This window comes from Ixodes scapularis, unplaced genomic scaffold (assembly GCF_016920785.2).
Source record: "Ixodes scapularis isolate PalLabHiFi unplaced genomic scaffold, ASM1692078v2 PGA_scaffold2__306_contigs__length_199485367, whole genome shotgun sequence".
Lineage (NCBI taxonomy): Eukaryota > Metazoa > Arthropoda > Arachnida > Ixodida > Ixodidae > Ixodes > Ixodes scapularis.
Genome location: NW_024609857.1, coordinates 78,521,161 through 78,545,079, shown reverse-complemented (window position 1 = coordinate 78,545,079; position 23,919 = coordinate 78,521,161). Strand labels below are relative to the sequence as shown.

The window sequence follows — 23,919 nt, the reverse complement described above, 5'->3', positions numbered from 1 at the left end:
GGAGGGCAGAAATATACTAATGTTATGCAGTATTTACGTTGTTATGCGCTTTTATATATACAAGTATAGCGTACAGGAAGGTTTGCATTATGAAAACCACAATTTGACGGTATTCCTGGGGTTTCACATATGCGATCGCCTAAAATATACTGCTTAATTGACTTTAGACAACCGATGATTTCAATGGAAGTGAACGTTACATTTATCACGTTTTTTTACATGTAGCAGGATCAGAGGAAGCCTAAAGGAAAAGAAAATTAGTTTCGCAATCCTCTTATTTTTTTAATTCAATCTTACTAAAGCGGTTTCTGTTTCGTTATGCAAATACCGGTTTAAGAAAGGGTATTACTAAAAGCCAAGTCATCTTTTTTTTTTGCTATTTGTAGAAATTCAGTTGACTTTAGAAATTAATTGATTACATATGTATAGTACTTGCTATTTTTTACACATCTACAATGGATGCATAATGAACGCCGCGAGTTTTCCGCTTGATAAAGGCGTTCTCGTGACGAATGGGACTTCTTAAGTTTTGTAAAAGTTAATGAGGCGTATTTGTCACCGCTAACTCATCAAATCTTAGGTATCCTCATCACAGTGGGAGAGACTTTTTGCTTTCATTCTGCTTCCAAATTAAAAATCGGTCGAAATCACGAGAATGATCTCTCATCGTATAATAGCTGAAAGGCCGTATATTATTTTTGCAAATATAGAAGTTTGCTTGAATTTATAAAAAAAAAATAGATGAAATCATAGGGTATGTTTAAATCTCCTGATCTAAAATCGAAAAAATAATTTACGGCCAATTAACACACAGATGATGGAGGAGATTTTAGCGAATAATTGAGAATAACGAGTCACTACATGTATGTGCATAACTGTCTTAATGACGCAGAAGGATCATTTCGCTGCGTCTAGCATTGCCAAAATATGCCAGTCATCTCAAAACCGTAACGAACATGCATTTGCCTCATAATATATCTTGCGTTGTTAAAAGCTTCTTCTTTTAAAATAAATTTAAATACCGCTGAAACCGGAATAAAGCATTTTCCGTATACAAACGTCCGATACCCCTGGGAAGCAGATGACGCAGTAAATACCCTGCACTATCAACAAGAATAAAAAAGAGCACAGACATTTAAAGCGAAATTTATGCTAACTTTCTATTTGTGCGTCTACCGAGCAAACGTTAAATGGATAGTAAGGCTGCAGTAAGAGGAAGTACTTCTGGTTTCTTGTTGAAGTGGTTCGGCAGCGTTACGCCATTTTTTTCATTTCTATGATTTCCATGATTTCGTGCATGAAACCTAACTCCCAGTCCCTTGAAACGCTGGGCGGCGTGGTTGACGGGGGGATTTAGTCGTTTTCGCAAGCCTTTCGTCTGGTATCGGCGTCTTCGTTAATCCAGCATTTATTTGAAGGGATCGATAAGCAAGTTATTTTTTTCCTCCTGGCGACCTGTAGGACAAAGGATGTGGAAACCTGGTGTAAATAAAAACGATCCCATTACTTGCATTGTAATTTCCACTGACTGTAGTGTTAAAATACAGATCTTAATTTTAAAGCGCATAAAAGAATTTTAGCTGTTGACATTCAAAGTAGTGGCTATGTGGCAACCGTTGCCCGCCGACTTCAATGGCTTATCTATGTTATTCACATAATTATACAACCTCTACCAGCAACGATTCCGAATGTGGAGTCAAGCGTGGACGTGCGGCATAGAGCCGGCATATTTATTTTCCTAATGCCACCAACGCCCCCCTCCCAATTAAAACATAATTCTGATTGTATCGTTTTACGGCATAACTTTTTTTTTAATTGCGTGTTTTCCTAAGAGATGTCCATCTGTGATATACATTGGTAATTGGACATGATAAAATTAGTTTTATTCCATGAATTATTTTATGAATGTACATAACAGTAGAAGATGCTGGCACTGGAAAATTTTACATAAGCATGATTATAAAATTGAACTTTTTTATTTCAAATATCTCGAGCCGTGGTGCTACGGAAGGAGGCGCGTCATTTAAAGGCTGCATAAAAATCACTTCTCGGGATCGAAACCATAAGAAATATGAATCTGGCTTGGCTTGTAAACAGAAAAAAAGCCCTCCCCGCTTTAAAAGAAAAAAAGTGAAAAGTCGGATTTAGCCGAGTGAAACCCCAATTAGTTTTTTTTTTTTTTTAAATATATATATATAGATCGGCTGACTTATGCTTAAGAAATTTGAGAAACTCAGGCCATGCGTAGCTTTTTAAGGTATTTAATGCTTTACGCCAAGCTTTTTTGCGCCAGCCTCAAATCATTGTTTCATTTTAAATTTATGCTAAATACAACTCACTTTAAGATTGTTTTGCGGTTGTAAAGTTGTTTTCTTTGCAATATTTTGCCTCTAAATTAAATAACACAGCACGTGTTCACTGCACAATCTGGGTAAATTTTAAGTGCAGAGTTCAGATGCGGTAAGGATGCCGCAGCTGACGAAACTTTGCAGTAAGCAGCATCTTGGCTCGAGCGCACAAACAAGAAAATCGAAAGAACGGCAACAAAGGGAAGGCGGCAACGAACGGAGATCTGCAACCAACGGAACAGGGCAAAAATACCATTTCGGGCTTGTATTTTTATGTCAACCCGGCGTGTAAAACAAAATATATATTTATTTTTATTTATCACGTAAACAAGTAGCAACCCACCAAAGTAAGAGAAGCGCACTGTTACACAAAACTGTGATATGTTTGTTCCCTGTCGTACGTGACAGCTTGAATAGATCTTGATGTGCGAAAGATATCTAAAAGTAAACACAATACGCTACCGCGTAACCTCTGCCAAAGGCGCAGCAGCTTTGCGCTAGCGCAATTCGCTATCATTGTACTTATTTGTGTATTTGTATATTTGCTTGGCAGAGGACAGCAGCGAAACCGGAGATGGTAGCACGGTTTACCCTGAAGAAACAATTGTTGTCATCCGTAGGTTTCTCATTCAAATCCAGCTCAATAAATGGAAATTCACGTTTCCTCACAAACTCAGCGGCGGCGGCTCAAGGCGGTTATGTAGCTTATGACGTCACCGGGGGTGTTCACGAAGGACAACCGCGCAATTTCCCGGTGAGGATTCATCTAACAGCTGTCGCTGTAAACATTTACTTAGTAGAGAAAAACAAAACAAAACGCTTTTGTGAAGTGAGAAAAAAACTTTTTCGTTAATAACAAAAGTGATCACTGGACGCTACCTTATATCTTGAAGCAAATCAGGCGATACGTCCGGCTCATCCTGTCCCGGCGAGGATTCGTCTAACAGCTGTCGCTGTAAACATTTACTTAGTAGAGAAAAACAAAACAAAACGCTTTTGCGAAGTGAGAAAAAAACTTTTTCGTTAATAACAAAAGTGATCACTGGACGCTACCTTACATCTTGAAGCAAATCAGGCGATACGTCCGGCTCATCCTGTAGATAAAGTGGCGAAGAACTCTAAAAAAGTTTGAGAGTTTGTTCTGACGCAGAACAGATTTTTCCAATTGCAGCAATGATGGAAAGAATCTACCTAATTACCTGGCCCCTCCAAACCTCTCTGGTCCAGTATTGCGGTATGTATATTCACATGAAGCGTGTCACATCAGTTCCCGACTCCCACAGCAAGGATGCCATTTTGTAAGGTTTGGAAATATTTTATGATACGTAATTCACCCTCCACCTTCTGCTCATCAAAGTGATTTGACACGCAGCTTGTCTCCAAACAACATGAAGTTCTATTATTCTACATATTTCGCTCTTTAGAAATTAAAGCGGAGCAACCGTAACATTGAAATCTACTGCTTCCTTAAAACGTTTTGTGTATGTGATGGCAGAAATCATCGAGGCTAATGTGCGCTAACATAAATATTACCGCTTTTTTCATGCCAGTCGAACACGGTTCCTCCGCAACCAAACTACTTTTTTTTTTTTTGCAATTGAAATTATTACACGCTCCAAAAAAGTTACAAGTATTTTTTTTAATAATTAATTGTTTCCGTCGAATGTAACTGCTGGAAGAGAAATTTACCCAACGCCCGTCTCGGAGCCCGTCCATTTTTTTTAGCTTCAGTACCGGTTTCGTTACCAGATAGTCGGCGGTTCGCGTGCACCGTCTAGATGTTGCGCGCACTCTACGTTTAGAGTGAGAGCGTCCTGTGGGCGCTTTTTAAGACACAACACCTTGCAAACCCTGACAGGAGAGGCCCGTTAAAAGAATGTTAGAATGATTTGCGATAACTTACTTTGAAGAAGGCCTCCGTGGAGCCAGATCGGACGCATCCGTAGCGAATGTGCGACTGTCTCGCCAAATCCTCTGCGCTGTCGATAGGAGAGCGCAGCCTCTCTCGTGTCAAAAATGAAGCGAGGTTGGCAGTGTACGACGAAATAACCACGAAGGAAAAGAACCACCAAGAGGCTGCAATCACTCTTGCAGGGACGGACCTGAAACCAGCAAACAAGAGCATACGATCAGGTCTTCGTTAATACAAGGTTTTTCTCAATTAAGTGTTCTCATTCATTTCCCTAAAAGTACATATATCATATGAGTGCTAGATTTTATTTAAACATTTCTGATCTCTTGACAGTTTGATTATTCCCCATGTGTGCTACGTAAAAGCGATATGGCAGCTTAGAACTTTTGGCGCTCTAAACGTGATTTCGCAGTAGTTTAACCATTGTTCAATGCAAGCTAGAAATCGAAGATGAACGTTTTTCCCACAAGAAATCAACACAGAGCATGAAACCAAAAACAATAACGGACTTCTCATCATAACAATATATCGTGTTGAAAACGCTCAGAAAAAAATATAGTAAGTGTGCAGACGAGCTGATGAATTTTAACTATTTTGAATTAAAACGAGGCTTAGTTGGAAAGGAAAAACTCAAAACACAGAAGGAACACAAAATAGAGAGGGCGAAGTCGTTCTTCCTATTTGTTGTCCCATCTACGTTTTAATGTTTTCTTTCTACTCCAGTTCAGGTTACTGCAACGTGATCGAAAATGATCTAATCAATTATTTGTTTTTCTTTCTCATAGTAACAACTTTAAAAAAAAAAGCTGAATGACTCTTATCTTTAGACAAGGCACGAATATGGAGCGACGCGCCCTTTTACAAGCACCCGCATATAAAAACAACAAAAAAATATGCTACTTACCTAGGCGAGTTCTCGCACCCTTGCTGCATAATGGCACTTATGGTAAACCAAAGACTATTGAGAAGCGTAAAGCGGTTCCTCAAAGGACAGCCGCTATGATGGTCGCACAGTTGAGTATTTTCACTGTAGTAGTACTCGGCGGGGCTAAAGCGAGCCACCAGGCACAGAAGTAGGCTCACGCCCAAGTAGGCCAGTGCCATGCACAACCAAACGTCCACCGAGAGAGGTGACAGGAAGAACAGCAGAGCCTGGTTCTCTTGCGGCTTGCGGAAAAGGATGCCGATGCCCAGCGTCATGAAGGGAGTCGTGAAGTCCACGGCTTCGTCTCGTGAGTAGGTGATGGTCAAATCGGCGAGAGCCAAGTCAGCCTCCTACAACGAAGCATTGCAAATAAAATATATAAATGGTTTTGAAGGCTTTAAATTAACTCTCATTGATTTATCTCATAGCATTTCTTTCGAGTACAGAGAAGCAAGGTGACCTCGTTCAGCTACAACTGGTCGCCGACTGAGGGAACGAGGTTCCCCTAAAATATTAATCAAAAGTTCCTTTATCGAAGAAACGTCCAAATGCTGCAAAACGTACCCCAGAAACACATCTTCGTTTTTTTTAGCGTAGTACGGACTGGTGACAGATGCATTAGGGTTTATGAAATGCGTGCTTGGTGTGTATGGTAGTAACGTGGAAACTTTTTAACGCCGAAGGGACATTAAATATATTAAAGGTGTAATATTGTAGTCGCATTGCTCCTTCTTGCCTAAAGAAGTACATAACGTCAGCAGTACATTTTGCTTTTGATGCTACCAGCATTGTGTCTAGTAGATATCTGGGTAAAATTCTTGCCAAATTTAAAAAAAGACGATAGAAAAAGTTCCCATTAGTTTTGAGATATATGTTTGTTTTATGACTCTGAAATGTATTAGTGTGTTCTTCAATCGTCGCGAATGAATAAGCGTATTTATATCGGAAAACACATTCATATATATACATTTAACTTTTATATTTGTGTGTTCGACACAGTCAAGCGGATATCGAACTCTTCTGTAACTTTATTGTATCGAAATATGGTGCAACAGCAAGTTTAATTAAGAATTAACGTATCCCGTGAAAATAAAGATTACATTCTTGGAATTGATGCAATACCTCGTCCTTTACCCCCAATACAACGACATTATAACCGTGAGGGGCACCGTCGAGCGACATTTCGCTACTCTCCTAGAGGAGCAGGTGCAATACTGGATTGCATTCTGAGAAAAAAAGACCTATACCGCGAAAAAAGCCTCAGTAAAAATGTTGCTTGCAAGAAAACAAGCAACACAGGAGTTTCACTCAGGTTTGAGCTTATTCATGTAGATTATGAGAGATATGCCCCACAATGAAGCCAGAGTATTCTGTTTGCAAAGTATGTTCAATGTTGTCTCAAATTGATGCAAATTAAAATAAGTCACACACACGAGGGGCGAAAAATAACGTCTGCGTCTTAGCCTGAAAATTATTTTATTCAGTAATGTAATTAAAAGATGTTATATTCAACTTAAAATTTCAAATGCACTCCCTTTTCCAGGAACACATATATTTTCAATATCGTTCCCTCCAGCGGAGATGCACCTGTGCCACCGGTGCACTACTCTCCGCGTGTCGACGTAGGTGATTGATGGCGACTAGAGTTCCCTTAGAGCGGCGTTGGCTGGAGGAGCTGCAGTTTCAAGATTGTTTACCTTATTCACCTTACAGCCCGGAACTCGCTCCGTCAGAATTTTGGCTGCTTTCTAGGAAAAGTAACATCTGAAAGATACGCGGCTTGCGTCCGGTGGCAAGGTTACCGATGCCGTGCCCCGTTGGTGTCGTCAACAGCCGCCCTCAATCATCTACGACTGCATGCTGAGAGTACTGCATCGGTAGCGCAAGCGCATGGCCGTCGGTGGGGACTATATTGAAAAGTTATGTGCTCTTGGGAAATATGAAATCCTATAGTTTCATTCGAAGGTAACAACTTTTAATTCCATTACCGAATAAAAAAAATGTAAGAGCCTTGGAGGCGAAACTGATTTATCCCCTCTCCTAAGTTACTGCGGTACTATGTAGCCAGTTGAAAATGAACGGACAAGAACATATAAGTGGCATGTAAACTGAAACTAACGTTTCATTAGTGCCAAGAGAAATACCTGGTTATTATCCTCAATAGTATTATGCATGAACACACGAATGTTCAAATTTTATTGACGCCGCATGCCCAGATTTTTTTTTTTAATTTTGATAAGTGAAGCACAATGCCCGCATGTGAACTGAAACCACGGAGCGTAAATCGGCTTAAAAATGCATAGTGTTGGCACTGATTCTTCTCGAAAATTGTTCGAGGTTCGAGATCGTCTCCAAATCCATCCATAAGCTGACAGGGTAACGTTTAAAATTTCTTGCATCAGGTATGAAGTTTTTCTTTCTTAAAATATCTATATAATGCTCCCTGTTTTATATAAAACATTCTAAATTTCAAATAATATTTTCAAATTTATTTCAACTCTTCGAGATAGGCCACAGCTGGTGAAGTGCTTTCGTGAACAAATATTCAATTTGAAATCAATTGCTCTAGCATTTCAGGTGAACAACCTTCTATAAATATTAATCGTATTTATAGTTATTTATACTGCTACAGTTTATGTATCCTTTACTCATATGACATGTCAGAATAATATCTGTAGGGTTGACGTATGTAGGTATACTATGGTATTTTTTCTGGAATTAATCCTCGGGAAGAAATTCACAGGTATTTTAGTTTCCGATTGCCGTCCACCAATGTTTTTTTTTTGCCTATTTGTTTTAAACATGGAATGCTTAATGACGGTACCCACTACTTCCAAAAAAATTTAAGGTCGCTTTTCAATCCGTCCGTTCGTGCTGCCGCAATTACTCTAGTGCAAGGTATGTCAGCACAAAACGTTCAGCTACCATGGCAACACAAGCAAAACAATGAACATAAAAACTAACCCAAAACTACTCTAAAAAGTGCTCATTCCCCTCCCGGAACCGAATAAAAGATTTCCCTATTCAAGCACCTCTCGGTCTGAATCCCAGTGCGCTGCCCATGAATAAGCCGGTCGATTTTGTGCAGCAATCGGCTAAGGTTTATGCCCTCCGTCTCTCGCAGCAGCTGATACATGCCAATGCTCTCAGTTGTGAACGGTAATGTGGCAGAGAAGGGAACTGGTGATCAATACACTTTGCATCCGTCTAAACCCCGCATAACTCCATCTTAACTCTTTGAAGCGACTCATTTATATCTTCTCAGAATATTTAAATAACATGGCCCTATATGATGCATTCACTGAACTACTGAACTTTGAGGTGAAAGGTATCGCGTAAACTCGGAGTGAAAAGGAGGGGGGGGGGGGGGCGGTTGCAATTATCTTTATTAATTCATTTGCAAGCTGTGGTGGGTTGCGTCTGAAAACGCCCCAGACGTGCGTTTCCGAATTGTTGCTATAATCCAGGCGAAGCTGAGCACACTACAGCGCGCAGCTCAATATTAACTTATATTTAGTTCAAAGACAGAAACGTTTGCGTGAAATTTAACTGCTGCGTAACACTACATGAAAGGTTGCGGTCACACTATTTTATTGCTGGCATTTCACAAACGATGGAGAATAACTTAAAACGAAGATCATTTGAAATAAAAGAAAGATCAGTTCACGATGAGTTTATCGACTTCGGCGGGCGTCATGGAGCAAAATAAATGTGATATTCTGCAACACAATTACCCGGCCTTCACTAATTAAGATTTCAAATCTTCCTGAACAACCGCTGCATTTTGTCGTCCAGATTATGCTATGCAGTTTCTTAAAATATTTAAAAAAAAATAATCTCTGCGCTTCTTACTCATAAAGTAAGGCTGTCTACAGGTCGCCACACTGAAAATAAGTAAAAAAAGTAGCGAAAGCTGCATGTCCGTGAGAGCAGAATGTGACCCGCCTTTCGACATTACGCGACTGTCCGATAAGGCAAGGCTATCAGGTGGACTCGTGAAGACTGGCTACCCGGACCTGCGTAGGTGGCTGACTTTACACTCGACCTCTGCTCTTTTGGGACTTGATTTCGAAAGCTCAGTCTCTGCTCGGCCTAAGCTTTCTAAAACAACAGCGCGGAAAAGAAAGGCAGTTGTCGGATTTCTACAGCAGCTGTGATATATCTTGAAAACCTGCAGCAAATCCCTCTTTCAAATATTACAGCTAATGTTAATATTTTAAAAGTTAGTAAACTTTCTGCAATCAATTCGCTAATGATTACCTTACGCCCGATATCTAAGGTCCGCCGCGGTCATTCACATTGTTCAGATGATATTAACCCTTTTCTTTTTAGTCCTTTTTTTTCTATATTTTCAGTCCTTGACGAGCAGCCTCGATAACGAATGAAGTTATGACGAAATGGCGAAAAATTTCTTGTTATATCAATTATCGAATAAAATCTGTAAACATCTAGGCTGCGTGCTCGTAACTTCTGCTGTCAGTTAATGTGTTTTCAGTAAGAGGTAATAGCAAACTTTCTTGGGTACTCCGTAAATTTACTCATAACTCAGTAACGCATAGTTCCTGGATTAATAACTTCCAATCGAAGGAACCTGCAAATACATACAAACGATAATAAAGGATCATCCCCAAGAGTGCTATCAACACGTTCAGTTTTGGGGCATCCAGATGGAGGTTTGTGCCCTATATAATGTATTTACACGGGCAAGAGAGTGGAGGTACGTAGGTAGGAACGTGCATTTCACTTTTTTGCATTAAAGAATGCCGCGGTGAAAGGGCTTAGGGTACAGGAGTGGGGGACATACCTATTGAAAAAAAAAACATATGAATGTTATACAGGAAGTGTTACAGGAAGGTATTTCCTGTTTATTCCTATATCGGTTCTTTGTATGGGAAACAAGTTCCTTATAGGAGGTGTTACAGGAGGGCAGTTTCTGTTTATTCATATATGGGTTCTTTGTATGAAAAACCAGTTGCTGTATAGTCTGCGGGGAAACTAATCAACTCCCGTATGCACTAAAAAAGAAAGTCCTAAGAGATTCCTTACAGGAAGCCACAACCTGTATGGCCTTATACCGGGTGATTTTTGTTTTTAATTCGAAGAGATTTATTACAAAAAATCTGTAAAATATGCACTTATGCGGTTTGTGCAGGTGGGTTATACTGCCAGGGGGACATTATCTGGGTAATTTTTTTTTGCGATAGGTTGCTTAATTAATCAAAATTCGTTAATTAACTTTTTAATTTGGTGAAAATAAACATATGGTTCAAATTAGAAACTTAGAAAGCGTCATCAAAAACAATTAAATATTTTTTTTTTTAGAACGACTTGAAGCTAGTGGGAAACTCGGGGGCGCGCCAGAGTTACCACTCGTGAAGCAGGCGCAAAGCTAGCAGTGGCGGAGCGCGATTATAGGAAGTTCTCGTGGACGGCGTTTCCCCCTCCGCTAAGCCCTCTGAAACGAAGAAGCCACTACTCCGCCTGCGCAACGATGGCCTTGGCTGCAGAGTTCCGGCTAGCGTAGCGGGTTGCGGAGAGCGTTGCGGGACAACGGAATCGATCTACGAAAACTCCCTAATGATCTAATCATCCGCGTTCCGCCACTGTTGGCTTTGCGCCTGCTTCACGAGTGGCAACTTTGGCGCGCCCCTGAGTTTCCCACGAGCTTCAAGTCGTTCTAAAAAAAGTTAATTTAGTGGTTTTCGATTACGCTCTCTAAGTTTCTAATTAAAACCATATGTTTATTTTCACTAATTAAAAAGATAATTAACGAATTTTAATTAATTAGCCGACTTACCGCAAAAATTAGCAACCCACGTAATGTCCCCCTGGCCGTATAACTCACCTGCATAAGCCGCATAAGTGCATCTTTTCCGGATATCTTGTAATAAATGTTTGAACAAAAAAAAGAAAATCACCTGGCATAGGCAGTCATTAGGGCCATTAGAGGAAGCAAGTTAGTACTCTTTAATATATGTCTCATGTACCATTTCAGTTCTAGTCCACCCCCTAGCAACAAAAAAAAATCCGATAGAGATTTGTATAGGACCAATGGAGATTTCTATTGGTCCAATAGTAAATTCTATCGGTGCCTTAGGAATCAGTATCGGTTCCATATGAATTTCTATTGGTCCCATAGGAATGTGTACCAGTTCCATAGGAATGCCTGTTGGGCTTATAGGAATTTCGATCTGTCTAATAGGAATTCCTATTGGTCACATAGTAGGTTGGACTGGTCCCATAGGGACTTCATCGGACCATTAGGAATTTTTATCAGTCGCGAAAAGTTTTGTTGGCCAAAAAAAAATGTCTCCTTGACTAGTGTAAACCTCGAATGGTCCAATAGGAATGTCTAGGCCAACTGTCCATCTCTATCTGAGCAATAGAAACCAATTAGACATATGTCTGTCAGAACAATGAAATATGTATTGGAAACTACAATTCAGAATCCGGTCAATCGGAACATGTTTCTGTACTCTTGGAGAGTTGTTTTTGGACGAAAATGATATATTTGCCACACAGCTTACACAACACACCATCGTTGAATCAATGGTGGTATGAAAATTCAAATAGCTTTATAGCTCGAAATAATGCTAGGATCAAGATTCACATACAGTCACATTTTAGAGAAAAATAGCGTATTGTAGGACAATAATATAAATCACACTTTGGAGCTTGGTGCATTAAAATAATTTACTAATAAAATACTGTAAGATGCGTGTAAATGAAAAGTAACCTTCACAAAAAATGTATATCTTGATGGGTTAAGACAAGAAATTTATTCCCTACATCATTGCGCCCGAAACAAATCGCATGTCGGTGCTAGTTATGATTTACACATTTGTTTCCTGTCCTTATAACAATAGGTGTATTCACCCTCTATTATTCATAAGTTTGTGAAGACATTTTCACCGCACCCCTCTATCGCGATTCGGTCAGTTTCGGTTGCGGTTGCGTTTCATAATCTGCACATTTATATTCCAGTTTTATTTACTCCTTTTATTCACAGGTTTGCAAAAATATTTTTACAGCACCCCTCAATCGCGATTCGGTCAGTATTGGATTCGGTTTTGGTTTATGATCTACCCATTGAGTTCCTGTCCTTAACAGTAGTTGTATTCACCCTGTTTTATTCGTAAGTTTGTAAGGGCAGTTTTACAGCACCCTCTATCGCGATTCGGTCAGTTTTGGTTTTTGGCTTCGGTTTATGATCTACATATTAATTTTCTATCATTATAGCAATATTTGTATTCACCCTTTTTTATTCATAAGTTTGTAAAGACATTTTACAGCAACCCTCTATCGCGATTTCGTCATTTCGGTTTGGGTTTGGGTTTTCTAAGGCAAGAGATCCCCATCGGTAGCGACACCAGTAATTTCTTCTTCTTCTTTACGGTGTGGTTGTGCTTGTGAGTTGGGCGCGTTTGTTTCGCGGGGTGGAAATAATTTTAGACATGGAAACGTGCTGATTTATTCAAGTTTTTCTATCTCTGAAGTTTCCCCTTATGGTGATTATGTTCAAAAAGAGCTGGAAGACCCACAACGCGACAGTCTAACAAGCAACTCAACACAATTGGTAAGCGTGCTTTGATCTGTGTTTGCATTGTATTAGCCCTGAGAAGTTCGCGTGGCGCCCCCTTACGGCGAACCGGGGTGACGTCACGGCGAGGAGAGAATTTTTTCCCGACTCGCCCCGCTCGCCCTGTGGAGGCTGTGACGACGCTAGCTGACGGCGCGCTTGTTTCTATTTAATTTTTTTTGGCATGTTTTTCGTAGGAAGTGTAAATTTTTCTATCTGCCTTTATTGAGGTATGGCCTGTAACTACAGGCGAAACTTCAACCAACATTTTAAGCATGGTTGACAGGGCAGGCAACGCATGAATTACAGCTGGTTTATGAAAGTGAAGAAATATGGCCACGATTGCAGGAGCCTCCATATAGATTTACATCTCGCACAATAAATGCTGCCGATGGTCAGAATGAATTGGCAGGTTATGTATACTATATTTTCTTGTATCTCTGTTTTTAAACAAGATCGCCGAAGCAGAAAGCTGCATGCTGCTCAAGCAACACGCTAAATACAGTCTGGGCCATGGGGAGAGAATCATAAGTAAGACAGCCCAAGTGCAGGGGTAAACTAAAAAAAAGCAAAAAAAAAACAAAAAAACAAGGAACATTTATTATACACATTGCTCGCATTTAATCTTTGCTGGATTCCGATAGTATTTCAATGGACTGCGCGTGTGGTATCTGTGGACTTGTTTATATCAACCCTCAAGTAATGTATAAGTAACGTAAGCGAAGGTGTCTTGCTCGTTAGTAGTTCCTTAAGCCCTAAAATTGAGATTTTACTAAAATCGAATTGTCCTGAATCTAGAATATCAGAAGCTTTTCTCACGCAGACTGTCACCCTTCACAGGTTCCACATTTTCTGCTACTAGTACTGCATGTACCACTGGACAGACGTTGGAAAGCTTTCTTTTACTCCTGTTTTCCTCTGTTGTCAGAGAGTCCAGCTGTAGGGAGTTTGAAGGCTGAGGAAGCTTTTGGGGACCGGCAGCAGTGTCTCTTTTAATTGGAAAGGACAATTTTTCCAGACTAAACGGTGTATTTTCCGAATACCCAAGGCTGGAATAAAGAATGTCAGGAAAACATATAAACATTCCAAATTGCGGCACTATTGCTGTGCATATTTTGGGCAGTTCAATACATATAATACAGGCCACTGGAAGCAATTCAGCCGTTTTTGCTGCTACCATACAAACTAATTTCCAGTACTTCTGCATCTTCTGAAAAAGTGCTTGCGTAAGTGTATAAACTATATAATTAATTCACGAAGAAGCTACATTTATGCAAAACAACCCTGTTCCACGAGCACTTCAAAGATCATCAACGCAGGGCGTTTAATACATCTGCGAACCAGCGCATGCAGAGTGGCAGCGCAGAGTCGGGGTCGGGAGCTAATTCGCCGACCACCCAAAGGCCCATGATATCAATGCCACTTCAAATGCCTTGAAAGCAGGATGTAATATCGTCCCAATTCATGAACATGTAAGGAACAGAATTCCAGCGTCTGAAACTCTTGCGCCACCGCTTCACCGACCCCTCGCAAGATTGTCTTGTGTCGCGTGGACGGACGGGGAGGTTCATCGGCGGAATTGCCTTCGCCAATAGCTTTCGGGATTTGTAACCCAATTTTAAAGGTAAAAGGGACAAGCAGGCTTATGAAATGTACGGAAGCACGTCAATATCGGCCTAACTCAACGTCTTGTACATCGGGTAAACGAAGTCCAGCTCCTCGTAGAGCTTGCGGCACACAACGCCAAACCAGGAAACCGGTGCTGGAAAGCGAGCCGATGCGAGGTCGCGGAGCGGAGTCCTCCGCCTGACGTCACGGTACACCTCACCCAATCAGGGCGCGGCGACCGCAGCGACGCTTGCGTTCGCTCTCGGGGCTAGTACGTGTGGAACAAGTTGTGAACATTAGGGAGTTTTAGGACCGAATGCGTCCGCAACCCCAAAGAAATAATGTCGTCGCTACTCCGTTGATCGCGTCTTCGACGCCGCCGCCCGCTCGGGAACTGCATGAGTCGCACTCGCGCGACCGCGACCGCGGTAGGTATTGGCGACGTGAGCGATCGAAAGCGTCCCTGTGATCGGTCGCCCACGATAGGCCAAATGCTGACTATGACGTCAGCAAAGGACGTCCTATCGACGGAAATAAGAAGAATGGAAGAACTTCGATTTTTACGGTGTGGGCAGTGTTGGTTTGAGTGTTCTGCGATTTCAACCTTCCACCATGCTCTTTACAAACACCTTCAAACTTGTTGTTCACAAGGTAATGGCGTCACGAGAGGTAACCATAGGAGGGTGCCACTAAAGCATCTCGCCGCCAATAGTACCCGTGGTGACGCTGGCTTTCGAGAGAGCGCCGTTCGAGGAAGATCCGTCGCGTCGAAGGCAAGCGCCTTCGACGCCGAGGCTGGCATTGCATGCAGGTAGCTGAGCTAGCTTACCCGTTCTGCGGAAAGTGCTGAGTAGGACATAGAGGAACGTGCAAACAGACGACGACCCCCAATGGCAGATGCCCCCATCATCTACCTCAATTTTTTCATCCGCGTTCCCTTCCCGTATAAACGGCCGTGACGCTGGCCGTGACGCGGGTGGCGTTCACGCAGAACAACGACCTAATTTCTTATACAAACCACTACTACGAGAACACCGTGGCACGCGCGCTCAGGTATCAGTGCACAAAAAAGAGTATCCATCTCTGCCGTCACGGTTTGTGAAAATAGTGCGCCCACACTGCAATAAAAGAAATGTACACCACTGTCTTGAGTTCCCACCGAAATTTCGCCCGCATTGCTCGAACATCACACAGCAATCGCTGACACTTCTTCGCATTCCTCTGTAGGCTTTTGCTGACAATTCGGGCACACCTGTTAATGCGCATTGCCACAAATTTTTTAGAGAAGCAGGTCTAGTGTGCGTATGTAGGCCTTAATGTTGTGGGCACCCTGGCGGCTCCCGGCCCATCTGCCAAAATATGGTACACAGGCGGCAGACTTTCCCGCGTGGCGGCAGAGTCAAGCCGGCCAAACACACATCGCACGCGCAACGTTGATACGACGGATCAGAGGCGGCGCGCAGGCAGTCGCTGCCCGGACTCAAGCGCCACCGGTTACATTGTTAGTGTATTGATCATCTCGACCGTGTCCAGTTAAATGTTGCTTCTCGTTCTTGAAACCTCTGGCTCCCTGTTATTCCTCCGGTCGAGTACGCAGCAAGGCAAACTGACCACAATGGCGCCCGAGCGTAGTATGCTACCCACTCGCAGGAATTTCACGTGGCTTGGTTCCTTCTTTCGGTAAGCCTTTTTCCCAGTCCCTGTGTTTCATTCTGTCGTTCCGTGCTTCCGTCACGTCCACGTTTATTGTATTGGCGTTTTTCTGACTGTTTGTTTCGTGACCGCAGCAATCGTTTTGTGCTGTTGTGTTGACTTCTGGGGGGGGGGGGGGGGTCATTTTTTTTTGTGCTTGCAGGCATGCTCACACGGGAGCAGGAAGCCGCGATGGCTGCAGCACAACACGTGACCTTACTCACAACGGCCACTGAGATGTGCGACTCCGTGATGCAGCGCCTGGCCCTCACGCCTGGCCAGCAGAAGACTCCACTGCCAGACTCCCAACCACACTTGACTGTTCCAATCTACTTTTGCATGACCTGAACATCTCACTTGCGTTACAAGCCAGCACCAGGTGCTGGTTGGGGTCGCAGGCCCCTTTCACCAGCCTTGTGGACTTCCAGACAAGACCACGAGAAGAGTCCCTGCCTGCAGGCTACGCAACGTAGATACTTTGAGACCTCAAGGCAAGGATGCAGCAGCCGGGCGAAAGTCTGGTCCGGTACGTTCGGGGTCATGCAAGAATTCTACAAGAGGGCGGACCTGAATACACCGGAGTCGGACAGACTACCTCATGTCAGAAGACAGTGCCACCGAAGATACCACGTCTAGCTTATCAACCGCACCTTTGAGACCCTTGAAGAGCTAGTGCGGTGCGCCCGCCTCATCGGGGAAGCATTTTCTCCAGAGCGGAACTACGCGCCGGGACCACCAGCCACGTACGCGCTCGAACCGGCATGCGCATGGCGGGCCCCGAAGCGTCCACACAAGTGGACTGTCCGAACGAGACCTACCTTCAACCAGGAGGGTTGGCGTGGTATGCATGGCGTTCTCCCATGCAGGATAAGCACATGTTCGCCTAATTCTCATCGAGAAGTCCCGGATGTCAAAACGGGACCTGTGAGGGTCCCGAGCGGTGGTCGCGACGACAGGTGGGAGATCGTTGGCCGCGTCCTATCGAAAGCTGGGGCCCATCACTGCCCAAGTGAACCATTTGTGTCGGTCTGCTCCTGCACGTGCTGGGGAAAACGCACGCTGTGGTTGAAATTGACCCCCACCGCAACGGAGCAAGCTCTCCCCACAACAGCTGGTCGCAAGCCCGGTGGAGGCCCTCCCATAGTGATTCTTCATCCGATCACTGTAGGCAGTCCGACGGTCACCTCGGTGCGGGTGGCCTAAGCAGGCAACTGTAGTCGGACTGCTGCTACGAATGCGAGCAGTCCGGCCACCACCGAAACCTGTGTCCAAGACTTCTGGACACTACAAGCAAGATATGGCACAAGACGGCGACAGAGGTCCGGAACCAGAACAACCAGGGAAACTACATTGGCCTGCGACGCTGAAACCAGACAGCCACTCGCAGACGGCCGTTACAGTCTCTGGGAGCATTGAGGCCGCGTCACGTTTTCGATGGGTATGTCGAACCACGGCCGTACTGGAAGCGCGCGCTCTCCTTCTCTTTTTACGGCCTTCGCAATTCGGGCAATCGCCACCTCCCGCCGCAATTCGCGAAGGGCGCTGTCACCTCACCCCTGGTAGGATGCCTACATGTCTGTCTGTCTCAGGCTGAAGACATCCATTGTTGCAGTGAATGTGCCAGCGCGTGACGCTCTCGTGCGCTGGGTGCGTGACTTGGGCGATAAAATGGCGTCTATGTATTAGCCAAAGCTGCGCGCTCGAACTGAGTAACACCGTTATTGCGCGCACTTCAAAATTCATAAAAAAACGATAGGGCGTGAAAATGGCTGAGATGTCACCACTCAAGCAAAAGCGCGCGTGTGTATGAGGGCACTCTAACCCCTGGGCTACCCTTTACCGTTTGCACAGAGCGCGCCTGCCAGTGTATCGCAGCGCTGTCGCAACTTGCGGCCGAAATTTTAATTGCCTTTGAAACCTGATCCTTACGTTTAGACCCTCAGCCACTATCTAATGCGCTTCTGATGAGCCCAAAACGGTCAATATTTGACGCACATCTCCGAGAGATTCGGGAGTAAAAAGTAGTAAGCAGAGACAGCGAATGCAGTAGCGGAAAACGTGTACTCGTCTTTACCTCCAGGACTTCTGTTGCAACTCAAGAACAGGAACAGGAGGAGACGGACCCCTTCTACGTTGAGGATCTTTAAATGATAAATAATTGGTACACTTTCGTGACATGTAAGCACGCCCAATCTATCTAACGCCGTGGTCTGCGTCATCATTTCATAGGCCGCACATGAAGTGGTCAGCTGCTCTAGACGAGGGTGTAAAATTTTCGCACAGTGCGTCTTACAGCCTAAAGTGCTTCCTCGAGGGGTTGTGAACATATCCAGCTGATTGTTCGTTTCTGTCCGTGACCGTCTTTGCATGGTTAATCAGAAGTATTCTGAGGAACTTGCTGCAAATTAAACCAGCCAAGCGCTTTGAGTGACTGTTGTCAATGCCCTCTGGGCAACTTTGGCTTGGCGCGTTTTCAAGATAGGGTGCAATGAGTTTCACCCTACCTAGTTGCAAAACTTCGTGCACATTTGTACGCGGAAGGTGCTTAACAGCCTTAAAAAAAAAAGCAACAATCTTGTCCAGAAGTGCGAGGAACCTAAGATTTGGATAATGAAGTCCGCTTTTATCCTGGCCTTGTAATAAGACGAACAAAGGATCACCTCTGTTACTCGTAGTCAACAGCATAAGACAGGCGTCGCACCCAAACTCACTAATGAGTTTCACCAGATAGCCACCGACGTACACCAGATCAAAGTTTCCAAAACAACGGCCTACTAAGCTCAAACACCAGCGCAAAGCAGCTCGAAGTGACTCTTGGAGTGGGGTGAGGTGGTTGCGCCCCTGGCGGCAAGCAAGTGAACTACATACGATAAAAAAATGCCATTGACTCCCGGGCGTTTGCAAAGGCCGTAAGAAGAGAAAGAGAGCGCGTGCTTCCAGTCCGGCCGTGGTCGAACCCAGCCCGAGCCTATCATCATTGAACCTTGTGTGATGATTTCACTGATTAATGCTAACATTGCCCCACTTTTAGATTCTGGGGCATCTATCTCGCTTATAGGGTATTTCGTTCTTGAACTCTGCAAAACAAAGAAGATAAGCCTCCGGGAATGTCAAACACATTTGCAGCTAGCTTCTGGTGCAGCGAGAGCAGCTGGGGTAGCCGTAAGGCTGCAAACTTTGTCTAATGGAAAGAAGCGGCGTCAGCAATTTCTTTTTCTGCCAGGACTCATGCTACCCGTGATATTCGGCTGAGATTTCATTACAGGCGAAAGCATGGCACTCAACTTTTCTAGTGGCGGGTACCGACTGGGTCAACAATCAGAGCCAACTCCGTTTACCAGATGGGAGAACTGCGTCCGCAAACCGCCCACTGCAGCCCACTTCACCATGGTGCCGGAAGTCTTACCTGCCGGCGTTCGAAAATCGTTCCGAAAGTACCCCCAAGCAGCCAGCAGAAGCAGGAGCTGCAAGCCGTCCTGCAGTCTTTCTCACCAATGTTTACAAAAACGCCTGGAAAGACTGACATCCTGCTGCACCGCATTGAAACCGGCGGGGGGGGGGGGGGGGGGGGGGAGAGTTTGTGGGCACCCGGATGGATGGATGGATGGTAATGGCTATACCCTTTGTAACGGGCGGCAGCTCGCGCCACCTATCCTAACATTTCGTCATCCTTTTTTTTAATTTGTATGAATTTTGTTATAACAGACCCCCCCTCTCTTTTAAATTGAATTAATTGCTTATTTTTATCTGTATTTTTTATCTTTTCCTAAATCTCTTCCACCAATCTTCCAATCTCCTCTTAGTTACCGCGATTCCTTCCCTATCCATTCGTCCATCCATGTCCAGAAAACCCAGTGCCCCCTCCAAATCTGTAGTCATTCCCCCCAAGAAGGTAAGACGAAGCCCCGTGAACCTTAAAATCACATGTTCCATAGTATCCCTTCCGCGGTTGCACACGTCGCACAGAGTATCTACTTCCTGGAATTTAGCCCTACACGTTTTCGTTCGTAGCACCCCCGTTCTAGCTTCAAACGACAAAGAGCTCCCCACTGAATTATCATACAGCTGTTCCTTCTTTATTTCTTGTTTTTGCGCCCTGTATATTGTTGTAGCTGATTTCCCCTGCATTCTCTCTTCCCACAATTTCCTCTCTGTTTCCTTTACTCCCTTTTCTACTGATATGCTCTGATCGGCTCCAACTCGTTGAATGCATTTAAATCTCAGCTTGCGGGTTCGGTTTGTCCACTTAGTGTTTAGACTTTTCATATATCTTACACTTTCGTTGCCTACCGTGTATCCTCAATTTCATCTAATCTTTCTTCAAATTTTACTTTACTTATCGCTTCTCTACTCTCGAAAGATGCCCAACCCATATCCCCGTGTGCTCCCTCATTTGGTGTATTCCCTGTGCCCCCAATGCCAACCTACCCACACTCCTTCGCTGTATCTCTAAACCTGCCTAGATATCTGACCTCATACACAATACCGCATTCCCAAATGACAGTCCTGGCACCATGACTCCCTTCCATATACCCCTAACGACTTCATATCTATTATAGTTCCATAGTACCCTGTGTTTCATGATAGCCGAATCTCGTTTCTCCTTCTTCATTACAATTTCTTCATATTCTTTTAGATACCGTCCTCCTTCACTTAACCATACTCCCAGATATTTGTAGTTTTCTACGTGTTCTATCAATGTGCCCTGTATCTCCAGGGGCTCCCCCTTCTCGTCGTTGAAAACTATTGTACCAGACTTGTCCCCACTAAATTTTAGTCCTAAAGTGGCCCCTTCCCTGCTGAAAATCCTAATCAGTTCCTGTATTCTCTCACGACTTTCTGATACGAGTACAATGTCGTCTGCATACATTAATCCTGGCAATACTTGATTTACTTTATGTCCTTCCTCCATGTAAGTCAGATCAAAACCTAGGTTGCACCGTTCTAACCTTTTTTCCATCCCACTGAGGTATACCCTGGTGGCTCCCCGGCGCAGTTGCCAGACTATGGTGCACAGGCGGCTGACTGTCCCGCGTGGGTGCAGACTCAAGCCGGCCACACGCACATTGCGCGCACCGCCTTGATAAGATGGATAAGAATCGGCTAGTCGCTGCCCGGACACGAGCGCCGCCGGTGACGATGTTAGTGTATTGCTCGCCTCGTCCACGTCCAATTAAATGTAGTTTCTTGTTCTTGAAACCGCTGGCTTCATCATATTCCTCCGGGTCGGGTATGCAGCAAGGCAAACCGACTACAAGGTCTCAATATATAGACGGGGTCCTCTATGCGGATAGAGATCCTATATAGCTATACGGGATACTGTGTGCGATTACTGATCCTATATAGCTATGCGGGATCCTGTATGTGGATGTGGGTCTCGTATACCTATACAGGATACTGTATGGATGTGGATCCCGTATACGTATATGGGATCCTGTATGGATATGGTTCCCGTATATGTATACAGGATCCTGTATCCCATAACATCGCATAAATTTTATACAGGACCCTTACGAGATATGCATACGGGATTCTTCAATAGAGAGGGGCCTCCATTCTTGTCTGTTGGCCCGGTTTGTGCGACGGCGTCAGAGGATAGATATACGGTAGGGTCAGGCTTGGTGTTTCGTCTGGTCTCAGTGATGGAGAGCTCAATGCCTTGAAGCCGCGTGCCGACAGGGGGAGGTGCAGGGTCCTGGATGTACACGAGCAGCGATCTCCAGAGTTCGATAGAGGTCACTTTGGGGAAGGAGGGGTCCGGGCAGGCTGAGGCATGCAGCGAGGTAGGCCTAAAACAGTGGTGGATGGTAGCCAAGGTGCGGGTTCGGGGCTCTGAGTATAGCGGGCAGTCGCAGAGCAGGTGCTTCAGATCAGCGTTTTTAATGGCACAATGCGCATGTACCAGGAAGGTTAATTGTAGCAGCCCCACTACCCTTTTCGCGGTGGCTGCTGCTGTGCTGACGGAACCGCTGTAGCAGGTAAGCGGTGAGGATGGTCGCGGTACCGGTCTGAATTTGGCGGAGCGTGACAAGCTGCCAGCGAGAGAAGAGTTGAGAAGGAGGGAAGGGGTGTAAGGAGGGGATTGGCGGTAGCCAGGAGGTAGGCTCTGCGGTAGTGCAGTGCCTTGAATATCTCTTCCGCTGGGTCGGGTGGTAGCTGCACGGGACTCTACTTGTTCGTGAGGAAGGCAGACTGCATCTTCGGATCTTGCTCTGGCCTGCACGGATAGTAAGAGCGCGCGTGCGAGGCGGTGCGTTTTTTCGCTGGCGGGTATTCCGAAGTGTTCGTGTACCCAGTGTATTGTGAGGTCGTGCCCGAGAACACGTAAGTGTTTCACGGAGAGTCTAAGCTGCTCAACAGCAATGGTGGTGTGCCGAACATCCGCACAAGCCCAATGTGCAGCTTGAGAATCTGTAAAAAGCCAGAAATGGGTCTTGGTGTTGCTGTTGTTGGAGGAATCGTTTGCGAGTCGAACATAATCAACGATAGCGTGCATTTCTGCTAGCGTGCTGTGGACAGGTTCCGTTGTGGCATGATAGAGTCGCCCCTGAGTTGACGTAGTGGTTTCAACCCAAGCCAAGGCAACATCCGTTCCATCTTGAGGACAAGCGGCGTCCGTGTAGGCGATCCGGATATCTTCTTCCAGGCAGGCGGTTTGGGTCCACCTGATATGCGTCTTGACGAATGTTCGTCTTCGTTCTACTTGCTCGGGGGGCATATGGTGTGGCAGCGGTGTTGAATCACTGAGCATGATGTGCTTGCTACCAGGGCGGCGACAGTGCGGTAGGTCTGGAAGGTTGGTAATGTCATGTCAAAGCATGGCTAGTGCGTGTCTGACCGCGTGCGTGCATCGAAGGCGGACCTCTTGTGCGTGAAGGTGTGTCTCAACAAGCCCTGTGAGGTCATTAATGCCACTGCAGCTTTTCAGAGCTGCTAGCGGTGTGTAACGAGGGAGCCCAGTGGTTGTCTCGTGGTTGAGGCGCTCTAGGGCTTGAAGCTGCGTCCGGGTGACCGGATGGTATCGCAAACCATACATCACTTTAGCGTGAATAAAGGAGGTGACAAACTGGCGATGTTCCCGTTCCTTTACCCCCCCCCCCCCCCCTTGTGCGGTTTGAGATTCCGCGCAGGACGTGTAGAACCTTTTTAGTGGTTGCGACAGTGCGGTTATAACAGGAGTTTGCTATGCATTTTATTCGATGAACATCCCGAGCAATCGAATGGAGACTTTGCGAGCGATGGGCTGCTCCCCGATTGATAAGCTTATGTTGTCTTTGTCGGCTTGCTTGGCTTTGGTATGTGTGCCCCCATAAACCACGACGAACACAGTTTTGTCTGGTGCCGTAGCCAAACCCACTTCGATTGAGTATGCATTTATGGTGTCGAGTGCCCCTTGGAGGGCTTCTTCTTGTTTGCTTATTTCCCGTGTGGGTCCACACTGAGACATCGTCTTCGCATATGGCGAGTTCGATGTTCGGAAACTTTGCCAGCCTTGCCGGTAGTTGGGACATTGCTATGTTATACAACGTGGGGGCTATCACGGATCCCTGGGGGACCCCGACCCCATTGTGGTGGGTGCCGCTGGTTTCTTTCCCGATTCGGACTAGGAAGGCAGCAATAAAGTTGTAGATCTTTCCTTTGAGTCCGAGATCACGAGCTTTGGCGAGGACCCTGTCAAGAGGAATGCCGTCGAAGGCTGTTCGGATATCCACTGTGTATTATCTGTGTATTATCTGAGTGGTATTATTTGTAAATTCACAACTCGCCATAGCTTTTTTTTTGTAAATATTCGCGTTTTCATTTTGTTTTTGTATAAAACGCTCAAAACAAATGAACCGTTTTCACGACAACCTGC

At 44.8% G+C, this 23,919-nt stretch overlaps 1 protein-coding gene across 3 annotated transcripts in view; it reads right to left on the bottom strand.

Moving 5' to 3' along the window:
- The window catches only part of LOC8027838 (glutamate receptor ionotropic, kainate 2), a 319,417-nt gene that overhangs the window by 55,263 nt on the left and 240,235 nt on the right, over positions 1-23,919 (bottom strand). For all 3 annotated transcript variants that reach the window (XM_029994322.4, XM_029994323.4, XM_029994324.4), the window contains 2 exons: positions 5,165-5,535; positions 4,252-4,450 (listed from right to left, as the gene is read on the bottom strand). In XM_029994322.4, coding sequence (XP_029850182.2) covers positions 4,252-4,450; positions 5,165-5,535 — 570 coding nt within the window. The remainder of the gene's footprint in view (positions 1-4,251; positions 4,451-5,164; positions 5,536-23,919) is intronic.